Source organism: Calonectris borealis, chromosome 3 (genome assembly GCF_964195595.1).
Source record: "Calonectris borealis chromosome 3, bCalBor7.hap1.2, whole genome shotgun sequence".
In the NCBI taxonomy this organism is placed as follows: Eukaryota; Metazoa; Chordata; class Aves; order Procellariiformes; family Procellariidae; genus Calonectris; species Calonectris borealis.
Genome location: NC_134314.1, coordinates 83,555,552 through 83,575,124, shown reverse-complemented (window position 1 = coordinate 83,575,124; position 19,573 = coordinate 83,555,552). Strand labels below are relative to the sequence as shown.

At 36.1% G+C, this 19,573-nt stretch overlaps 1 protein-coding gene across 1 annotated transcript in view; it reads left to right on the top strand.

The window, feature by feature from the left end:
- Nucleotides 1-16,029, top strand: part of SIPA1L2 (signal induced proliferation associated 1 like 2) — a 153,556-nt gene extending 137,527 nt beyond the window's left edge. Inside the window, exons 19-22 of the mRNA XM_075146451.1 lie at nt 4,755-4,886; nt 12,047-12,170; nt 13,837-13,918; nt 14,803-16,029. Of these exons, the coding sequence (XP_075002552.1) occupies nt 4,755-4,886; nt 12,047-12,170; nt 13,837-13,918; nt 14,803-14,949 (485 nt within the window). The 3' untranslated portion in view covers nt 14,950-16,029. The remainder of the gene's footprint in view (nt 1-4,754; nt 4,887-12,046; nt 12,171-13,836; nt 13,919-14,802) is intronic.
- Nucleotides 16,030-19,573: the final 3,544 nt, after the last annotated feature.

Here is a 19,573-nt window from a genome sequence, read left to right as displayed (position 1 = left end):
GGATTCTTAGCTGTCGTAGTAATGTCTTTTGTAAAATACATATGTTTGTGATCTTAAAACATTTTAATTTTACTGATATTTAATGTTTACAGAAATCAGTAGAAATAGTGTGGTTTTGGCTGGAATTCATTTTAGAAAGATACATTCTTGCATGTTATTACCCAGCATGTGGTACATGAAATATTGTGGCAGCACCAAGTCTCATGAGATCCCCCTAGCAAGGAAAAGAGTGTGATTAATAGATAAGCAAGGCAGCACCAAAACCAAAGCATAATTGAAGGGTTTCAATTTACTGGGAAATCAGAATTATCAGACGGAACAACCATGCAAATATGGAAACAGAAACTTCAGCTGTGTGTGATGTTGACTGTGGGAAGGAGATGAGAAAATGAAGCTATAGGATTTTTTAATTATTTTATCACTGGGGGAAGTGAAGCGAAGCGAAGCGAAGCGAAGTGAAGTAAGAGTTGCTTTCAGTAAAGCCTGAAATGCAAGCTCTGACATTTGAGTGCTGTTGATTGCACACAGTACACAAATGTAGGAAAAATTTATTTCATTTTATCTTATTTTTAACTTAAACCAGAAAGCAGAACTCATGTAACTGAGAACTCTGGAATTTTACCTGAGACAGTGCTGTTCACATTGAGTGATTCTAGCATGCCGTACGTGGTTGCAGGTACAAATCTATCCCCGCTTGCAAATTCATGGCAGCTGAACTAGCAGGGAAAGAATGAAAACAGTGAGAACCACAGATACAGAACTAGTGTACTAACACAAGTCAGAAACCCAGAAAGTCACATGGAGGCAGTCTGACTGACATTGCAGGCACCGTGGTCCGCTGCTATTATGAAACACAAAAAGAAAGGGGAAAGAAAAATGCCCTAAGTGATACACTGTCATGACATTCCTGTGCTGTGAGGAAAGGAGCAAGGTGCGGGATACTTGCAGTGAAGAGGGTCATAAGGAAGGGAATATTTTGCAATGATTCACTAACAAATTCTGAAAGTTCTCAGATTATACATGCCACAGGGAAAAGGCTGCCAGAAGTGCAGCTGATACATCTGCAACGATGTTATTAGATGAAAGTCTTATCTTAAAATTGGCTTACTACCAGTGTTACCTTCAATCCAAAAATAACTCCATTGATAAGAAGCAGTATTAAAATGGAAGAGCATCATGGTGTATTGATGATGTACGACGTGAACGATTTGGAAATCAGTTTTTCGTAAGCAAATAAAGGCTGTTGATTAAATAATTCACGCAACCAAAGGAGTACATGTGTTGTCTTTTACAGACTCTCACACAGACTCTCCACCATACCAGAACATGAGACTATTTTCAATAACAAAAGGGAAGAGGCAAGTAGTTTTTGGGACCACATGTCCACTATTCTAACAGTAATGTGAGCATATGTCCATGAGAAAGTCTACTAGCAGGCTGGCATCTTTGAAGGGAGACTTTGGGCAACCCTAGGTAATACTGAAGAAGGGAAGGGTTCAGCAGGCAGAAGCTGTTGTTTAAAAGGAGCGTAGAGATATAATTGGTGATTGCAGGAAAGAACAGGAAGCAGACAATGGGATTTATGTCTGCATATAACTTGATATGTTCCTTCAGCTGCAGCATCTTTTGAAATAATCTACTTGTTAAATGACATGTCTAGTGTGAGCACAGTAAGTGAGGAGTACTTAGATATTTTTTTCATGATCTACAGTCTCTACATAAAAGTAGCAGTTCCAACTGAAGCAGGATACTTGTCTCGGAAGTAGAAAAGGTTAAGTCAGGTGAATCTTTCTTCTTTCTGTATAACTAGTTACTCTTTGAATACAGAGGTATGTGGGACCGATGACAGTCAATTTGAGGAGCTCTGTTGGAAACTGAACTGACCATATAATTTTAGTGAAAATAAGGACTCTTCAAAATGCTTTATACTTTTATGTATCAATAATAAAAATAAAGAAAATTCGGTAGTGTAGGAAAAGACTGACGTAACTGAAAGGACCAAAAACCACAAGATCAATGATTTTGTGCCAAAAGGAGTACAGCAAATAAAATAATCTTTAAAACTGAAACATAACACTTACATTGTTTCCTCAGAGGAAATAACGGATAAGTCTGTGTTGCTTCAAAACCAATCTTGTGGGCAATGAAGGTAGCCTACAAGATTAGGCATATCGTCCTGGACACACAGAGGTGGGCATGATCAAGCATAACTTGCCACCTTTGCACAAATCAAAAAGGAAGACAAGAGGCGGCCTGCAGCTGCTAATGTGGCAGTCATACAGAGAAAAAGTGGAGGTTAACAGTGAGGTAGGAGGAGCAGGGAAATGCAAATACAGGAGGCTAGAAATAATTAATGTCACCCAGAGCATTCCTGAAATACAAACAATATTCTCTGAAATTCAAAAGCACAAAGAGACCTATATCATTAGAGCTCCTCTTTTTTTTTTTTCCTTTTTTTTTCTTTTTCCTCTCCCCCTCCCCCCACCCCCATTGCACAAGAACACATCATTTATATCTTGGAAATGAATTATTCTGTGGTGGCATACTCATGCCTGTTCAGTTATTCTGCTTATAATTTCAGCCATCGGCATGAGTGCCTGCATTTTCAGAGCTATCAATATTCAAGTCTCTGCTCTGGCAGGCTTTCTGCAGTTGAGTTGCTCTGTCAGGTCTTATGCAGGACTGAATAGGACCCACCCTAAGGTGAACTGAGGTTCTCACAAAGACAATGCATAATGAAGGATGACTACTGGTGAATATATCACTCCTACACTTTAATTTGGAAAGCCAGCAGAATCGCACTGGGAACAAGCATCTTCCTGACAGGTTTCACAATCAGCCTCTGTCGGCTGATCACACAAAAGCAAGGGCTGTCCCCTAGGGCCTGCCTGCTGGTCTAGAACCAAAAGCTGGCTTGCCAGCCTTTCAAATAAGGCATTCTGTCTTTTTTCCACAACAGGGATGTATAAAACATTTGTACTTGCATAAATAAGTTTCTTAGAATTCCCAGGTCATATACAAAAGTTCAGAGACTGCTCTGATGTTGAGCTTTCAATGTATTTGCACCCCAAGGTAACCTTACATAAGATTTTATGTATGTTTATAAGGAACTGAAAATAAAATCTTAGTACAGATGTATGGGTAGAATGTATTTGTATGTTACATTTTCCATCTCATGTAACATCCACTTTTGCATACTAAGAGTGGGTAATGAGAAAGATATTTCTACAGAGGTTTGTCAAGCCACTTCCAATTGTAAGATAACATCTTTCATGTAAGTTGTAGAACAAGATAAATTCCACAGAAAACAGGATTTCTACCTCTTGTGCATTGTTGTGCTTTGTGGGACTCCTAATTTTTGACAGAGGATTGCAAACCTCCTTTGCTTTCCTGTTCCTGATTTTTTTTTTTTTAAAAAACAAGCTTTCTGCAAAGAATATGATATGTTCTAATCATTGCTCCCTGCAGTACAATGCTCTGTAACGGGCTACTGCTTTTGGATTTTTGGGTCAGAAATCTTTAATTCAAATGGACTTTGGTATTCTTTTTCATTGATACCAGGACAATGACAACATGCCATTTTCTTAAACTATTATGTATCTTTCACTTGTATGTGTGCATTTTTTCCTTCATTGATTTTTGTGCGTGGTGTTGTCCTGGAAAAAATATTCCTCATAAATATGATAGTCTGAATCACTGGAATAACTAGATGGAAATTTCCTTCTGAAATATTTGATGAAAAATTACTATTTTGATCTTTTTATTTAATAGAAGTAGATACATCTGAAGCAAATTTTTTTTTTTCCTGACTATACTATGTAATAGAAGTACAATATTGTATCACTAGCTTTACGGTTAAGATGAAATGTGATTATAAATAATGTATTTGGTTTATGTTCAGTTTCAAGAACCTCTGTGTGCCTGTCCAGCAGTATTCATTTTAATGTGTTCACATTGATCAGAGTGAAGATTGCTATGGATAGACAAGGAAAATGTAAAACTATTTAAGATAATTATGAAAATTAGCATCTCCTCTACTAAGATGTATGTTCGTGGTACCTTTCTAAAAGACTGCATAACTGAAAGCTGTGTTTGAATTAACTTTATAGTGTATACATTTCAATTAATATACAATCTATTTACAGTATACAATGTGTTACATCTCACTCTGGAGCTTAGAGATCGGCACACAAGTCTTACATCCTCAGATATAGAGCTACAAATATTAAACTAATAGGGTAGTATTTTCAATGTGAAAGTGAGTTTTGGAAATAGGCTAGAATTTACAAATGCATTAAAAAAAAAGCAGGTGGTATTTTTAAAATTGCTTCTGGAACAGAAATATTTAAGTTTCAGAATAAAACTCTGCATGTAAATATCTCATATGTTGTTTCACAGCCGCCTTAAAAATATAACTTTGTGTATCCAGCAACTTTTCTGCTCAGTGCTCAGGTTTAACATGGTATGCTTTAAGAATGGATGCTGCCTACTCACACAGCATTCACATGAAAATGCGAAGAACACATCATGTGCAAAGTGGCACAAAAAAACCTTTAGAAACCCTTCCCATCTTATTCTGCCAAAGTTTACAAATTGTTCCACCCATACTGAGTATTGAACAGGAAAAGACAGAAACAAGAGAAATGAAGAAAAGCGCTTTTTGCTTCTACATTTTTTATAGTTCATTATAATAGCTTCAAAATTAATTGTACATCATTGTTGTAGGAAGACTAATTATTGTGTTTATTGTTTAGATGAATTCTGGTTCTCAGATGGGTCCTTATCTGATAAAGCCAAATTCAATGATCCTGGCCTGATGCCCCTGCCAGACACTGCCACAGGGCTAGACTGGTCCCACCTGGTAGATGCTGCACGAGCGTTTGAAGGTAACAGGAAAATTTGATTAAAGATCAATGTTCAGTACACAAACTTTTTTAAAAAAAAATATATTGTGTAGCCACATTTTGAATTACAAAAATCCAGTGTTTGCTCCGTAGCCCTTTAGTTCTTTTGGCAGTATCATTTCTCAGTGTGGAAGATTGTCACTGAAAATTTGGGGTATTCATGATACATTTCATGATTTTGGGTACAATTCATCCACTTAGGGGCCTAAGTTCCTTCTGTAATCAATTGGAAAAATCGGGTGCTTTGAAGGAGAGACTCAAAGCGTTTAACTAGATGTTTAAAGTGAAACTGGGAGTAACACTTCCCTGAGTTTATTGTGTTGTGTTTATAAACGTGAACACGTAGTCCAAACGATGTTGCAGTCCCTCTCAGTTTTCATAATAAGCCCTTGAAAAACAGCAAAAATGTACGCTTTATTTTCCAATAGCAGAACTAGAGGTGCAGGATATAGACCAGGTTTGCATTATTAAATTGTAAGACCAGGTTAACTAAGAAAAAATCTAATTCACCTCTGTGAGAGTTAACCTACACATAACATCTAAACACAGAAAGGTGGATGTTGGATTGAGTGTATATATGAATATATACAGTTAAATGTTTGTGTTTTATTGTTTCTGAGGGGTGTTTTTGTTAGGTCACTGTGCTGTCCTAAAATTTCCGACATTTCTTAACTCAGGGAGCATCCTGCTATTTGCTATTGACACCTAAACAACTGGAAATAGATTTGGATCAGTAAACGACTAACTGTGTAACTTTGTACTTGAAGAATATTTTTAAATGCTAATAATATTTTGAGTTCAGCTGACTAAAAGGTCATTCTCTACCAGTTATGCTCCTGTATTTTTAGTTTTCTTTGAAAACTTTAATAGATTTTCATTATTTTTACTACTTAATATTGTGATGAAAATAATTTCACTTTGGTAAGTGTTATGTGAGCGTAATTACCGTTTGAATTTGAGAGAGACAGGTAGAACAACGTAGCTATCCACAGTCCTAGGGAGGAGGAGTATTCACTTGTTGGGTTTTAATTGCAGAAATCTTAAATATATCTGTGGATAATGCTGAAGAACTGATGGTCTGAGTCGCAAGATAGAAACTTTTTGTTGGGGTTTTTTTGAATTATTGTAGGAATTTGAGTAGTAAACAATAATCTAGTTTTGTATGAAGGAATATAATTCTTTTCTGTTTAGGACTCTGCAATAGACATATCTGTGTATATGTTAGATGATTTATAAAATGTTTTGACTAAATTCATAGTACTGCAATTTGAAATTTTTACAAGAAATGGAATTTTTAAGCCCATGTTCAACTTTCTTTATCCTATGTTTTGCAATTTGAAAGTCATTTAAAAAAGAATAACTGATAGGCATGTCATAAAAAAATCACTGGGAGGGAATGTGTTGGATATGAATTAGCAGGTGCAGTTTCCTTATGTATTTTAATTTGTTGACTTAGGAGTTGCTTCAACTTACTATTTAAAAATAGCTTGGAACTACTGTTCTGCATTCTATCAATGTGAAAAAGAGAGTGGATGATTCTAAAGTTTGTCCCCTTCTGAATATAAAACTGCTTTGATCTTTTTATTAAACTGGGTGGAAATGTGATCACATTTTATATAGGATCGTCTCAAAAAAACCCAAAACAAACAACACCCCTCCCCTTCCCCCCAACCTTCAATGAAAAAGATCACAAAATGGATAGGACTTGTTTAATACTGATTTAAGAAATTAATGTTAGAATTGTTCTCTAGTTTGGCTTTGCCAACCTGATATTTCAAAGTTGTGTTCTGTTCTAGAACCCAGATACAAGACTTAATTTTCGTTTTTTCTTTGTACAAGGTCTTTTCTTAATATCAGTTTATTAGAATTACCAATCTGATTCTAAGGTCAGAGTTTTTCCCCTGTGATCTCTCTAGATTGTATGTTGACAACTTACATATCTTGATCAGTTCAACATCCATAATGTGGGCCTCACAATCCTTCATCTGTCTGTCTTAAAATGCAATTGTATCTCGAATAATGTTAAATATAGCCTTTTTAGGTGCTTGCAATGTTGGCATTAATTGGATTAAGAATTAAAGTAGCAAGATTTTTGCTACCATCATCTGTACTCAGAGTTTACTCATGGGTGTAACAAGAACAGCGGTCTCATTTTTTAGCTTCCCTCCCTCCCCCCAAATGAACAGTTGACTAGGCTATTTATTAATTAGTATTAGCTTTTATCCAATTGAAGCCTTGGTTCTATCTAGAACAGCAGTTTTTAAATTGTGATCCATGAGGGTGGAGTAGGTCGTTACTTTTTTATTTAATTGAAAGTATGATGGTAACGCGTTTCACTTTGTGAGGATTTCATTTTCACTGCTTTTGCTTGGCAAGAACTTTTGTGGGAAGCTGAATATTTACTTCGGAACTTTTCCTGAAAATCCTCTGCTATTCCTAAGACAGGTCGTCACAGTGCAATGGAGAGCTGTGCAGGCGTTAACTCCACAGGCTCCAGAAGCTGCATCAGTAAGGGGTTTTGCTTGAGCTGTGTCTGTTGAGGGTCAGTGTCCATAAGCTGGAGCACAGTACAACATTATTTTAAGTCTTCTCACTGCCTTCCTTTGCAGCACATAGTTTTACCTCTGATATTTGTCCAGAGATCATCTTTAGCGTGCATGCAGTCAGCAGCAAGGGGTATCCTTCCATTTCTTTCATACATGGATAGGCTACTTCCCGTTCCCTTCACTTATTTTGGTGGGAGCTGCAGAGAGACAGTAACCAGGGAGCAGCTGACATGCTAGAAGTACACTGTTGTAATATTTTTGTATCCATCCCTGAAGCAAACAATAAAAAATAGATAGAACTGGATGTGACTGTACAGCAAAAGAGGTGGGGTTTTAGGGAGGGCAATTGGGGTGAAAAAGGAGAAGTTAAAGAAGTAAAAAGAAAGAAAGCATGTTGAACTGAGTAAAGATAAAGATATGGGGATTTACAGAATACATTGGAAAGCCAAATTAGAAAAAGGAGAACAAAGAAATCTCAGGAAAGAATAAGGGAAAAGGAGAGAATGTATTCTTTAATTCTCTTTTTGTATTATCCTTCAAATAGATCTCCATATCCTTCCAATAGATCTCCAAGTTAGGGAAGGAGGACTGGCTTTCAAAATGTGTATTATGTTGCTGATGGCTAGTTTTGGATCTTTTCAATGTTTTGGAGACCAAAAGGAGAAGTCTTTCTAGATGTTCGTATCTGTTACTGTCATTATAGAAGAGAATTGGCACAAACATAAATATTTTTAATTATTATTATGAATAGAAATTTTTACTCTTTGTGCTACTTTAAACTGGGTTTATTGTGCTTAAAAAAAGCTGTTTAGTGTTTGGTAAATCATATTGTGGGAATTAACAGCCTAAGAAAGTCCCTCTGATGTCTCTGATTTAGTTCATTAAAATAGGTGGTTTCAACTTCTGATATTTTTTCCAGGTTATTTTTATGAAAGTCTACTAGTGCCAATCAGAATGCAGTGTTTCTTAAAGCCAATTTATCTTTGCAGAAACATCTGTGCTGCTATAATTAATATTATTTTAATACTTACATTTAAAATCTTTATAGCTTAATGCAAGTAATGCTGCACATAACATAATGAGAAAGAAGTGAAGCATTGAGTATGAGAGATAATTATTTTAACCAAATTAGTATGTTAAACTGCTAAAAAAAAGAAAAAAATGAAAATATTTAGTTAACATTCGGTCATTTCTAGTGCATGCATGTATAACTCTTTTTGCTTCAGTGAATATGTCGGTGGATGTTTGTGGGTAGACTTTGCCTAATAATGAGAGAGCGGCTTCATGCACTATATTCATTTTAGCCTTTTCTGCTCTCCAGTACATCAAAATTGTCTGGAGTTTTTTCTGGCCTCTGCTAGTGGTCTGGAACAATGAAAATACAGATTCAAATTCTTAGTGGTTACAACTGTACAATTCTATTACTTTAAAGTGAGACATGAATTTTGTCTCATCTTTGGTCTTGCTAAGTCAACTGTTGCTTAAACTTTTGATATAAACACCACTATATTTTTGCAAATAGTTTTCTATGCATGGGTCCTATGTGGGGTTTGGCAAGGACGTCCAGATAAAAATAAGAGCTCTGAGATCTACATGTATTTTCTTCTGTTTAGTATGCACATATCACTTGAATTGAATAAAAGGTGTCCCTGTAGTTTGGAGGAAGCAGAACTTATGTCTACAGCATTGTAGCCAGAAATACACTTGATTGTTCTTTCGAAAAATTAATTGTCGGTGAAAGTAGCTTTGATTTCATTTTCATGAATGTAGGGTCAAGCCAATTCTGTTAAGAACAAATAAACCAAAAATCAGTAGGAAGATCTTGCTCTTTGAAGCACAAGTTCGATCTTCACCACAATTCAGGTTTAAAAACAGTTCTGATTTAAATAGTAAATTGGTGAAACTATTGCTAAACATGAATACTTACAGGGAGATCAGTGAGATTTGATATAGTTACTGAAAATAAAAATGTGCCTTTGAAAGAACTTGAAAAGTATTTAAAGGCAAAATATTTTGCTAGGCCAGGATCTTATTGATGTACTAGTTATTACAGAGACTTATTGTGTTACTAACTTGTTCAGAGAATGATTTTGACACTAACCTGGCTTTTGAAAATTAAGGAACTACTCTTTGAAGAGCAACACAGGAATTTACATAGTATGTTATATGATTAGAGACTTCTGGTTATTAGTGACCACGTAGTGACTTTATTCCTCACCTGATGAATGTGAGAATATGGTTTCAAATTTTATAAAGACATGAATGTTGGAAAAATATGTTTAAGTTATACTAGGAAAATAGAAAAGGTTTAACAATTAATTTCCTACTCTAAGTGTTAATATTATTTTTAAATTATGTAGAGTTGAAATTCATTAGGGATTACACAAGGACGAAAAAGTTAATCCACACATTATGCTTCATTGCAAGCATCCATGTTTTTATATTTTTATTGTGTGTTGAAATAATATTGAAAATATTTTAAAATATTGTGTTTAAAAATGGCGTCATGATTTCATTAACAGCTGCATGTACCTGTTTTTGCACCTGCTTTTATCCATCAAGAAAAAGATGCTTTCAAATACTGCTGGGGAGATCAAACTGACAAAATGTTTTCTCAACAGACAAAATAAACCAGAATAGTGGCCATTCTCTTTAATTAAGCTTACTCGGCAGAGGGAGGAAAATGCAGGGTTTTTTATATTACAGTAGAATTGCCTGTGAAACACAATGTCACGTCACGTGTTGTTGGTCGTAGAAAAAATAGCAGCAGCATAACATTTGTTGCTGGCTTTGTTGTCTTCTATCAAGTGGTAATGAAAATGTGAACAGCATAAAGGTGAAATCAGTAATTAGATATGTACTTCAAACTGATGGTTTACATAGTCTTGTTTCTGGCCTACATACTGTGTTTGATCTGGGAAATTAGTTTTAGTTTATCTGTACTAATTAAATCTATTCAACTTAAGTTTCAAATCTGTAAATGATGTCATTGATGATGTGTTTAAAATTATATTCTTACCTTATTGCCAGCAGATATGAAAAAGTCATGTTCGTATTTGCTGAGATCCATCACCAGCCAGAAGTAAGGATAAAAGTAGCGGAAATGAGCTGTGGTCTTTAAAATTGGACAAAAAATGACATGCAACTTTTCTTTATTATATTATAGAATGAATTGTCAATATCTTCGCTATTCCTTAAAACTATTCATTTTAAAAATCCCTTTAAAGAGCTTTTTAGTGATTTCCGATTTTTGTTTGGTGGAACTTCTAAACCACGATTTCCTTCCTAGTTAAAATGATCTGGCCTGTATTCATTGTTTGGATGCTTAGAGTTTGGAGGGTTGTCTTTTTATGTATCATGCCAAGTTGTCATGCTGTGTCGCAATAGTGGATATTACTATTAGAGACATGGGGCATGACACCTCATGCTTTACTGTAATGTCGGTGTTGTGTAAAAATGGCGTTGCAAGGCTGAGAATGAGAGCCAGCATGAGTTGCACGGGGAGTATTCCACTGTCTGCGCTGTTCGTGAGGGCCACAGCTGCTCCAGCAGAGATGGACTGTCTTGTTCATAGGAACATTCTAAATCTTATTCCAGGTTTTGACTCAGATGAAGAATTTGGGCCGTTCTGTCATCACACGCCGTTTCTAGGTGATGGTCTGGGATTGATGACTTTTGCCTTTTGTAAACTTTCTTTAATATTTCCTATGTTTGCACGTTTGCATGATAATGCAAGCTTCGGGCCTGTGGGGTGGTAGAGCAAGGGGAGAAAGGGCAAGGCAGGCTTGTTGTCGCCAGAATTTATACAAGCCTACAGACATGGATTTTGTTTGGCAGAAATAAGTTAAATCAATCTCCAAAGAATACGGATTTTTTTTTTTTAAAGACAACAAATTAAATACTAAGGAATGCATCATTTACTCCTGTTCTGTGCAATGATGATCTGCATGGCATACTTCTATGATGTGGTGACTGATGTATTTTGGCAACCACACTGTATATCCATAGGTAATTACATCTGTGCTTGTTAGATTATGTTCTAGTGGAATCCAATGTAGATAATAGTGTGTCTTAGTAATATATATATATAACAAAAACTCAACTGATAAAAATAGTGTGAATTTATTGTTTTTCAAGTATGCAGATTACCATTAGGTTCTGCAAATGCTTGAGACAGTAAAGCAATATGAAACGAACAGTGCAGATTTCTGAGGAATCCGATGGCTTTAAGTCCATGGAAAATGCAAACCTTTTCGCTGAATTATTACTGTCATTCGTTGTGGCCCTGAATTCTCAAATGGTTTTCTTCAGATTTCATCAAGACCAATTTACTGTTCATATCAGCATTAACTGGTCCAGACAAATCTATCTTACTCTGCTGATAGACACAAAAAATTGCTTGGGGTTGCCTTTGGATGCAGATGTGGGGAAGCCAACTAGTTGGAATATACTTTACATCTGCTGATTATCTTCAAAGCTATGATGTAGAAACCTACATCCATTTCTCTAACTGAACCATGATAATGGCTGTAATATAGCCTTCTATTTTGTACATATGTTCAGCTTTAAACGTATCCTTGCGTTACTTTTTTACAGATCAGAGAGTAGCATCTTTTTGCACCTTGAATGATATGCAGCAAGCTCAGGACTTGGAAGGAACACAAGACTTACCTTTGGATGAGAGTCCCACAGATGGAAAAGATTTCCTTGAGGCTACTGGGTATGTCAGAATTAAAGCATATTTCTTACAAAAATATTTTAAGAGAAGGTGCTCTCTTAATGTTGCATGTCAGTTTGCCTGTATGCATTTTCACTGCTATTTGATGGCAGACCTGTTAACCTTGACTGATCATGTCTTTAGTTTCAAAAAATGATGTTTCTTGGAATCAACCTCTGAGCAGTTCTATCTAGAAAATTTGTAGTATAGTCAGATAAAGCTCTCTCACTAGAATAGGCCTCTAAGGCAGAGTAGGGTTAGATGCAGAGTTTCAACTAATCAAATTTTTCACTGTATTCCTCCTATACAATAATAATTTGTTACACTTATTTCTATTTTCATTTGAATAAAACCGGTAACAGGAGCTCAACTCTGTAGTATGCAATAACCTTATCTGCAGCAAATGTCTCAGACCTTGGGACAGGTGTTCCTACCTATCTTTTGCCACTATTTGCCACTTGCAAATCCATAATTTTTCATTTATATAAAGGCAAATCAATCAAGAGAACCTGTAACTGAGGACTGCAGGAAACTTTTATGCCAAACTTCCCAATTCTTCAAATTCTTCCCAGTGCTCTGGGAGAGATTATTCTCTTTTTCAACCCCCCCCGCTCCGTCTTCCCTGCTGTGAGGAGTATACTTGTTAAAAACACAGATTCAGCAGTATAATCTGTCCACTAGCATGCTTTAAAAGAAAAACACATCTTTGATTAGTTTTGCTCTTCAGCTGCAAGGAATGGAAGAACAGTAAAGGGAGGGAAAAATTTTCTTGCTTGTTAGACTATCACATTTTAATTTGAAACAATTTTACACAAATTAACTAACTTACATGGTAAAGCACATTTATTGTAATGACTTCTAAGTCCACATCTTTCCCCAGCCTAGTGATCAGTAGGGATTGCAAAAGACTGTTGAAGATGTTCCACTTTTAGCATCGGCAAATCTGTCAGATTTGTGCACTTGCATGAAGCAGCTGATTCAGCTTTTTATATAAAGCTTCTCTCTTCAGCTTCTCTCTTCTAGACAAAATGATTCACATTATGGCTAATTTAATCTATAACATATATGAAACTGTCTCCCACAGTGCTCATTGTCATACAGGAAACAGAAACTATTCTCAGTATTTTCCTTCAGTCATGCATTTGATTAACCTGTGGCGATATTTCATATGTTTTGACCTTTAAACAAAATATTTGTCTCCATAAAGCCAGAGGTTTATCCTTTACTGGAAATGACACAACTGCAGACCAGACAAAAGAACTCTCAACAGCTCTTTTGGTTTACAATAATTGCTGCTGCAGCTTGCTTCAGATTAGTACAGTCCTTATCAGAAAGCTGCTTGTTAACAAATGTGCTCGGCACGCCATTTAGCAGCAAGTTTGACTTGCACTGTGAGGGTACGTGCAAATAATTCCTAAAACATTCCTTCTTAAAATCATTGTAATTTCTGCCTGATTTGCATGAGAGGCAATGTCATATTTCAGATATTGCAGCAATGGGTTTATGTTCCAGTAATAATCTTTTGCTGGTGCTGGTTTTGTCTGTGTTTTCCTAACTATGCCTAAACCGATTTGTTTCCTTTGCTATCACTAAAAGTGTTACTCTGAAAAAGCTGGGGGAGAAAATGTTTTTATCTAACCCAGAGTGAAGGTAGTGGTTTACTTCACAGGGAACATGCTCCGAGTACTCTGACTGGAAAAGTAAATCAGCTAGAAGTCATCCTCCGACAGCTACAAACCGACCTGAGAAAGGTAAGAGATCATTAGCGATATTATTAGTCTCCAGTTTCAATAGTTATAGTTTTATGCAGAGTTCATCAAGGGCTTGAAAAAAGCACATCAGTTAAACTAGACAGTGTAATTAATGAATAGTGGAGCCCAGTGGTTGATCAGAACACTGAAGTGCAGAAGGTCCTGTGGGAGTGGTTATGTGAACAAGCTGCCCCAAGGCTAACTAGTTTATGGGTCTTTAGTCCAGAATAACTGTCCTACATATAGTCATACCCCAGAAAGAATGAGGCACACTATCTCCATTTATGGTACCTTGGATTTAACAAAGGATAGGGACAGGGACACGGGCACTGTTGCTAAGTAGTTAACACTCCAGATTTGTCATCCTTGTGGCCTTGTGGTATCTTGATCATGTAACAATGACTTGCTTTGTGTCTCATTTGCTGTCTAATTTCTGAGCTGGAGATAATGCCAGGACTGGTAGAAATGAGACTGCTTTTGGTAAGAAAATAATCATGTAAGGGAAAATTTTGAAATTAGATTTTTTTTTTCCTTAACATACGCTTGAAATAAATTCCTCATGTCTTGGGCTCTCACATATGATTTGTAATAGCTGAAAGTTTCTTATCCTCTTAGTACTTGAATTTTTTTGTTAAATGGAGTAACTCCTGTAATTTTTCTATTAAAGTAGCATCTAGTTTTCTTTTTAGCTTACAATATTTTCTGAGAATGAATGAGGTAGTTGGAGCATATTTGGGGAATTAACTTACAGTTAGTAGTTGTCAGAATGGATTAGGGAGCTCAATAAAATATAGCTGTATGACTTGCACAGAAATATTAACAACAAAAATAATTGCTGTCATCACGACTACTCACTTTACTCAACTTGTGTCTCTTTTAACCAGGAAAAACAGGACAAGGCAGTTCTCCAAGCAGAGGTACAGCATCTGAGACAAGATAACATGAGACTTCAGGAGGAGTCTCAAACAGCAGCTGCTCAACTGAGGAAATTTACAGAATGGTTTTTCAATACGATAGACAAAAAATCTTAATGACTGGGCCCCTGGAAAATACTTATTTGAACAATGTAACAGCTGTATTTTTTGAATTAGCGGGGTAATAATTTCACTGTGTTCACAATCCATTTTAGGTGTTTCTGCTACATTCTCTACCCAGCTTTATTCATTTGAAAAGGAGAGAGAACTGTGGTAATCTGTCTTTAAATTCATATGAAGAAAGCAGAGAACAGCAGATATTTGTTTGTGTGCAGATGAATGTAAAAAATCCTTAGTGTCATTTTAGACATTTTTAGAAGATGCTCTGGCTGGGGCTTGCCTGAAGAGGAATATTTGGGGTTTTAGTTCCTGCATTTCAGGTGCGCTGGTGAAGATATTAAAGCAATTTACATTAGCTTGGGCTTCAGTATTGTAAGATAAAAAGAATAACCAGACATATACTTTAATGTTTAAAAGGTGCTCTATTTTTTTGTATGTACAGTAGTTTTATTTCCACAGTCCACATTGTCATAGCAATAACAATGGAGGTATAGTGAATAGTCACAAAGCTGTGTTTATAAAATGTTAGCACTGATGTGTTTAACACTAGTTTGGATGCAGATACATTAGAGATTATTTATTTGCAGGAACAAATGGTGCCTGAATATAAACAGTGTTCTGATTTTCTAAAAATACACATGCCTTGTAAATGGCTCACTGGGGTTAGCCCACTCCCAACTTCAGTTACTTTTGTATAGTTGATGTTCAGCTAAACAGTTATACTGCTTAACTATTGAAATCATGTATGGTGTGAGCCAGCCAATCAATTGTACAATGCCAAATTTGTTTATCTTTGTACAGAAGCTTTGATCAAGTGTCTTGTATTTAACACCTTTATTTAAGCTTATTTAACCTAAATTGTTGTTTTTATAAAGTTTGTTTTATCTGCACTATGGTGAGGTCAGTTGGTTGCAAGTTGTAATATTTTTAGCTTGCCAAGACCGTACTGAGGAGTTCTAGAAAATTCTAACAATTGGATGCTGCTAGTACACAATTGATTTGTTTGTATGCTTTAACATTTTTAACTGTTTAATTTGAAATGAACATACATCCTGCTTTTTTAATAAATGTTAAAAATCTAAACCTGAATTATTTTATCTTGTATTATCCGTAACCACTGTCACCAGTAATAGCTCAGGGTTCTGTTCAGCCCACTCTCTAGGTTCTTAATCTGGATACAGTCCAGCCCCCCAGAGCTCTCACGATTCCTTGTTACCATCGAGGGACTGTCAACACTATTAAAGTTGATCTCTTTGGTGTATAGTTGATCTCTTTGGTATAACTGAGAAGGTAGCTTCACGGGTCAAGGAACAAAAGCCGTTTTGACTGCTCACAGACATTGATTAGTGACCTAGGAGAAAAACTGCTTTACCCAAAAATATGTCTTAAAGAAAGTTTTCAAAAAGAATCAAGTCATCTTATATTATTTTCCATTAATTGTAGCAGCAAATAGCTTGCCATCTTCTTGTGCCAGCAATCGAGGATTTGATTGCAGTGTTAGCACATGTGAGATGTTTTGTGTATAGTACTGAGCTTGAAGTCTACTCCAAAAAAGTACAGTTTTGTAAAATGAAATGAAGCTAATGAGCACGTTTGATGTTATCTTTCGGAGAGAAAAAAAAAAAAGTTCAAGATCACGGTTGTATCCCAGTTTCCTTTCAACAGCTGAATGCATTCAGGCAAACCCACAGAAAATGGTTGAAGAGTTAAAAAACATATTCAGCTGATGCAAGTAAATTCTGTCTCCATTGTTAGTGCATTTGGCTAAGAAGTGTTTTGTAAGTTGAACAAATGCCTGTCCCTGCTATAATAATTGTTCTGAATGACTGCTCATAGGAAAGGTTATACATGCACAGAGAATCAAGGCTTTGGTATCCTTACATTCAAATGAAAAAGGCTATTTTGTCTTTGTATTTTTCATCAAAAACTCTGACTCTTACATGCCAAACAATATCCATTAAGCTGTATTAACTTAGAGTAATTAAACATAGCAGTCATGTGTTACACTAGATTCTGATTTAAACACCTTACAGGAATCATTAGCAAACCCATCTGGCTGGAGACCTTGCCAAATAACAGTGCTGAACAACTTGGGCAATTTGTCTGTGAACATGTTTCTGTGAGGGTTGGTTTGCCCACTTTGAAAAGCTGTGCTAGCTGAAATGAGCTTGAGAATAAGCTCGTTCTGAAGGGACGCTGTTAGGTTTGTGTAAGAGTTTATAGTCCAATATTCATTTTAGCTCTTTATCTCTCAGTTACTGAAAACAAATGCCTATCTGCACAAAAAGGATTTCAGTAGTTATCTTCTTTTCCCATGCAATTGAAAACATTTTATTTCCAAAAGTGACAGAAAACTTTGTCTACAAATCTCTTATTCCCTTTGCTGACAAAAGCAGTTGTGTCAGAGGCACGTGGTCCTTCCTTAAGTAATTTTCACCATGGGAAAAAGTTTCTAGTCTGGCTGTTATTGTTTTAATGACATGTGAATACAATATTTATCAGAGACCATAACACAGTTTTGGCATAGGTAAAGGCCATTTAATTGGACATTTTAATTAACTGTTTTTTAAGAGTAATCCTCTCGGAGACATTTTGCTAACAAAAATGCCTGTTTTAGACGCGTGGAGGCAAAGGCTAGGTCTACATAAGAAACGAGTGTGGAGCACTAGGAAAATTTAGTGTTGCTAACCCAGGTTTTGGGAGTGGGAGGAGATCTTTCAGATCTTCAGATCTTTCTTGTCCAGTCCCATGACTGGACACCTCTTAGTGGCTGAAATCGTATGTTAGGTGGGCTCTGGCTTAGGTTTGTCGGAAGCTCTGTGCTTTAAAACCAATCCATATGAACCGAAGCAGAGTGAGTGGGGATGACTGAGAAATTCACTTCAAAAAGATGTGTTTGTGATCTGAATTAAACAGTAATATGGAAGTGTTTTAAATGTCAACAAAGTCTTCCCAGCACAGCAGGCCGTGCTGTGAAGTACTGAAATGCAGAAACCAAACATGTGAGCCAAAGCGGGTGCTTACTTCTGTAAAAGGGACAAATACACATCATGGCAAAATTACAAAATGCTCTGCTTCTGCCTTAAAAGTGGCACCCTAATTTATATGTAGATCTTGATTGAAGGGATCGTTACTAAGACATCACAATGTGGACTGTATTTTATTATGTATAGGTTTTTTTTGAGACCACTATTACAAACAGAAGGGATAAGTTTGGATATTTTTTCTGTTCCTGAGAATGTAGTCATACTGTGGTTTAGGCATGTGATAGCTTTATACAGAAGCTTTATACATCCTCTGCATATTATTTAATATAAATTCTAAAATTAGTTCATCTTTTTTTGTGCCCAAAATCCAGTTGTGTGGGAAAAATGTTTAAAATTTTTGTAATATTGTAGGGCAGTTGCTTAGAAAAACAATTTTCAGTCTGGAAAAGAAGAGAGTTGCTATGTGCATTATGTTGTTGCAGCATTTCTTGAGCTCTCTGTGCCAGCTGGTTCTAATATCTAAGAAATTCAGTGAAACTTAGGAATTGGTGTCGTATGATTTGAAATCATCAGAACCATTAATTATTGCCAAAACAAGTTATTCTTCACCCCAGCCTCTCTTGTCCACAGCAAAGACTAGAAGAAAAAAAATGTCTTTCAACTCAAAAGCAAATAAAATCTTGCTTCTGCGTGTTTGGGAGCAGATTATGCAAACTGAGATGAAAAGGTATACTTTAGCAGTCCTGGGAATAAATTTGCCAAGAATATAAATCTTAATCTCAGCTCTTTTCTCTATGCACACAGGTTGTATTTTTCATTCGATTCCTCGCATTTCCTTTAAGCATTTTGCAGTCTGTGCTGCTACATTGTTCTCCACAGTGGCTACAGATCAGAAAGTGGGGCAGGTACAATTCCACCCAGCCTTGCAAATGTAAATCTTCACTATTTTGCAGACTCCGAAGTCACTCACTGTCTTACCCAAGTACTAGCTTTCTGAATCAGGTTTTGAGTCGTGGGTAAAGCAACCAGCAAGAATGTGTATTTCCAAAATAACTGTATCTAGCAGATTTCCAAAACCTTCACCAAGGAAGCAATTAAAAAAAAAAAGAAAAAAGCGGTGGGGGATAGAGAGGACATTTTCTTAGGTTTTATTTTGATTCTCCTTTCAGACAGACAACCATCATTGCTGGCTGTTGCACCAACTTTTGGGGACATGGCAGGACCAGAGAATGGAATGAACAGGCCAAATTCCTCATAGCCTTTCATGTTAGAAATCACTGGAAGGTTCAAACGTATCAGTGTTGGAATCCTATTTATTTTATTGACTTCTCTAGTGAAATAGTTTTATGTCATTTGTTCCATTTTTTGAACGTGTGAGCCTTTTTCCCCCACTAAGCATCAATATTTAAAGGCTGCTTTGCCACATAGCATCACAGAATTAATCTAGTAATAGTCATATTGACCTTGTCCACATTGGAACAAACTGGGGCTGATAGGTGAATAATACAAATGTGGTAGTTTTGCAGAAAGGCTATAAATCTTTTTTTTTTTTTTTATTCCTGCTATACAATAGCAAATCATTAAATCTCAAAAGCTGAAAACAGCAGATGGGCGTTTTCTGACCAATGTCATAA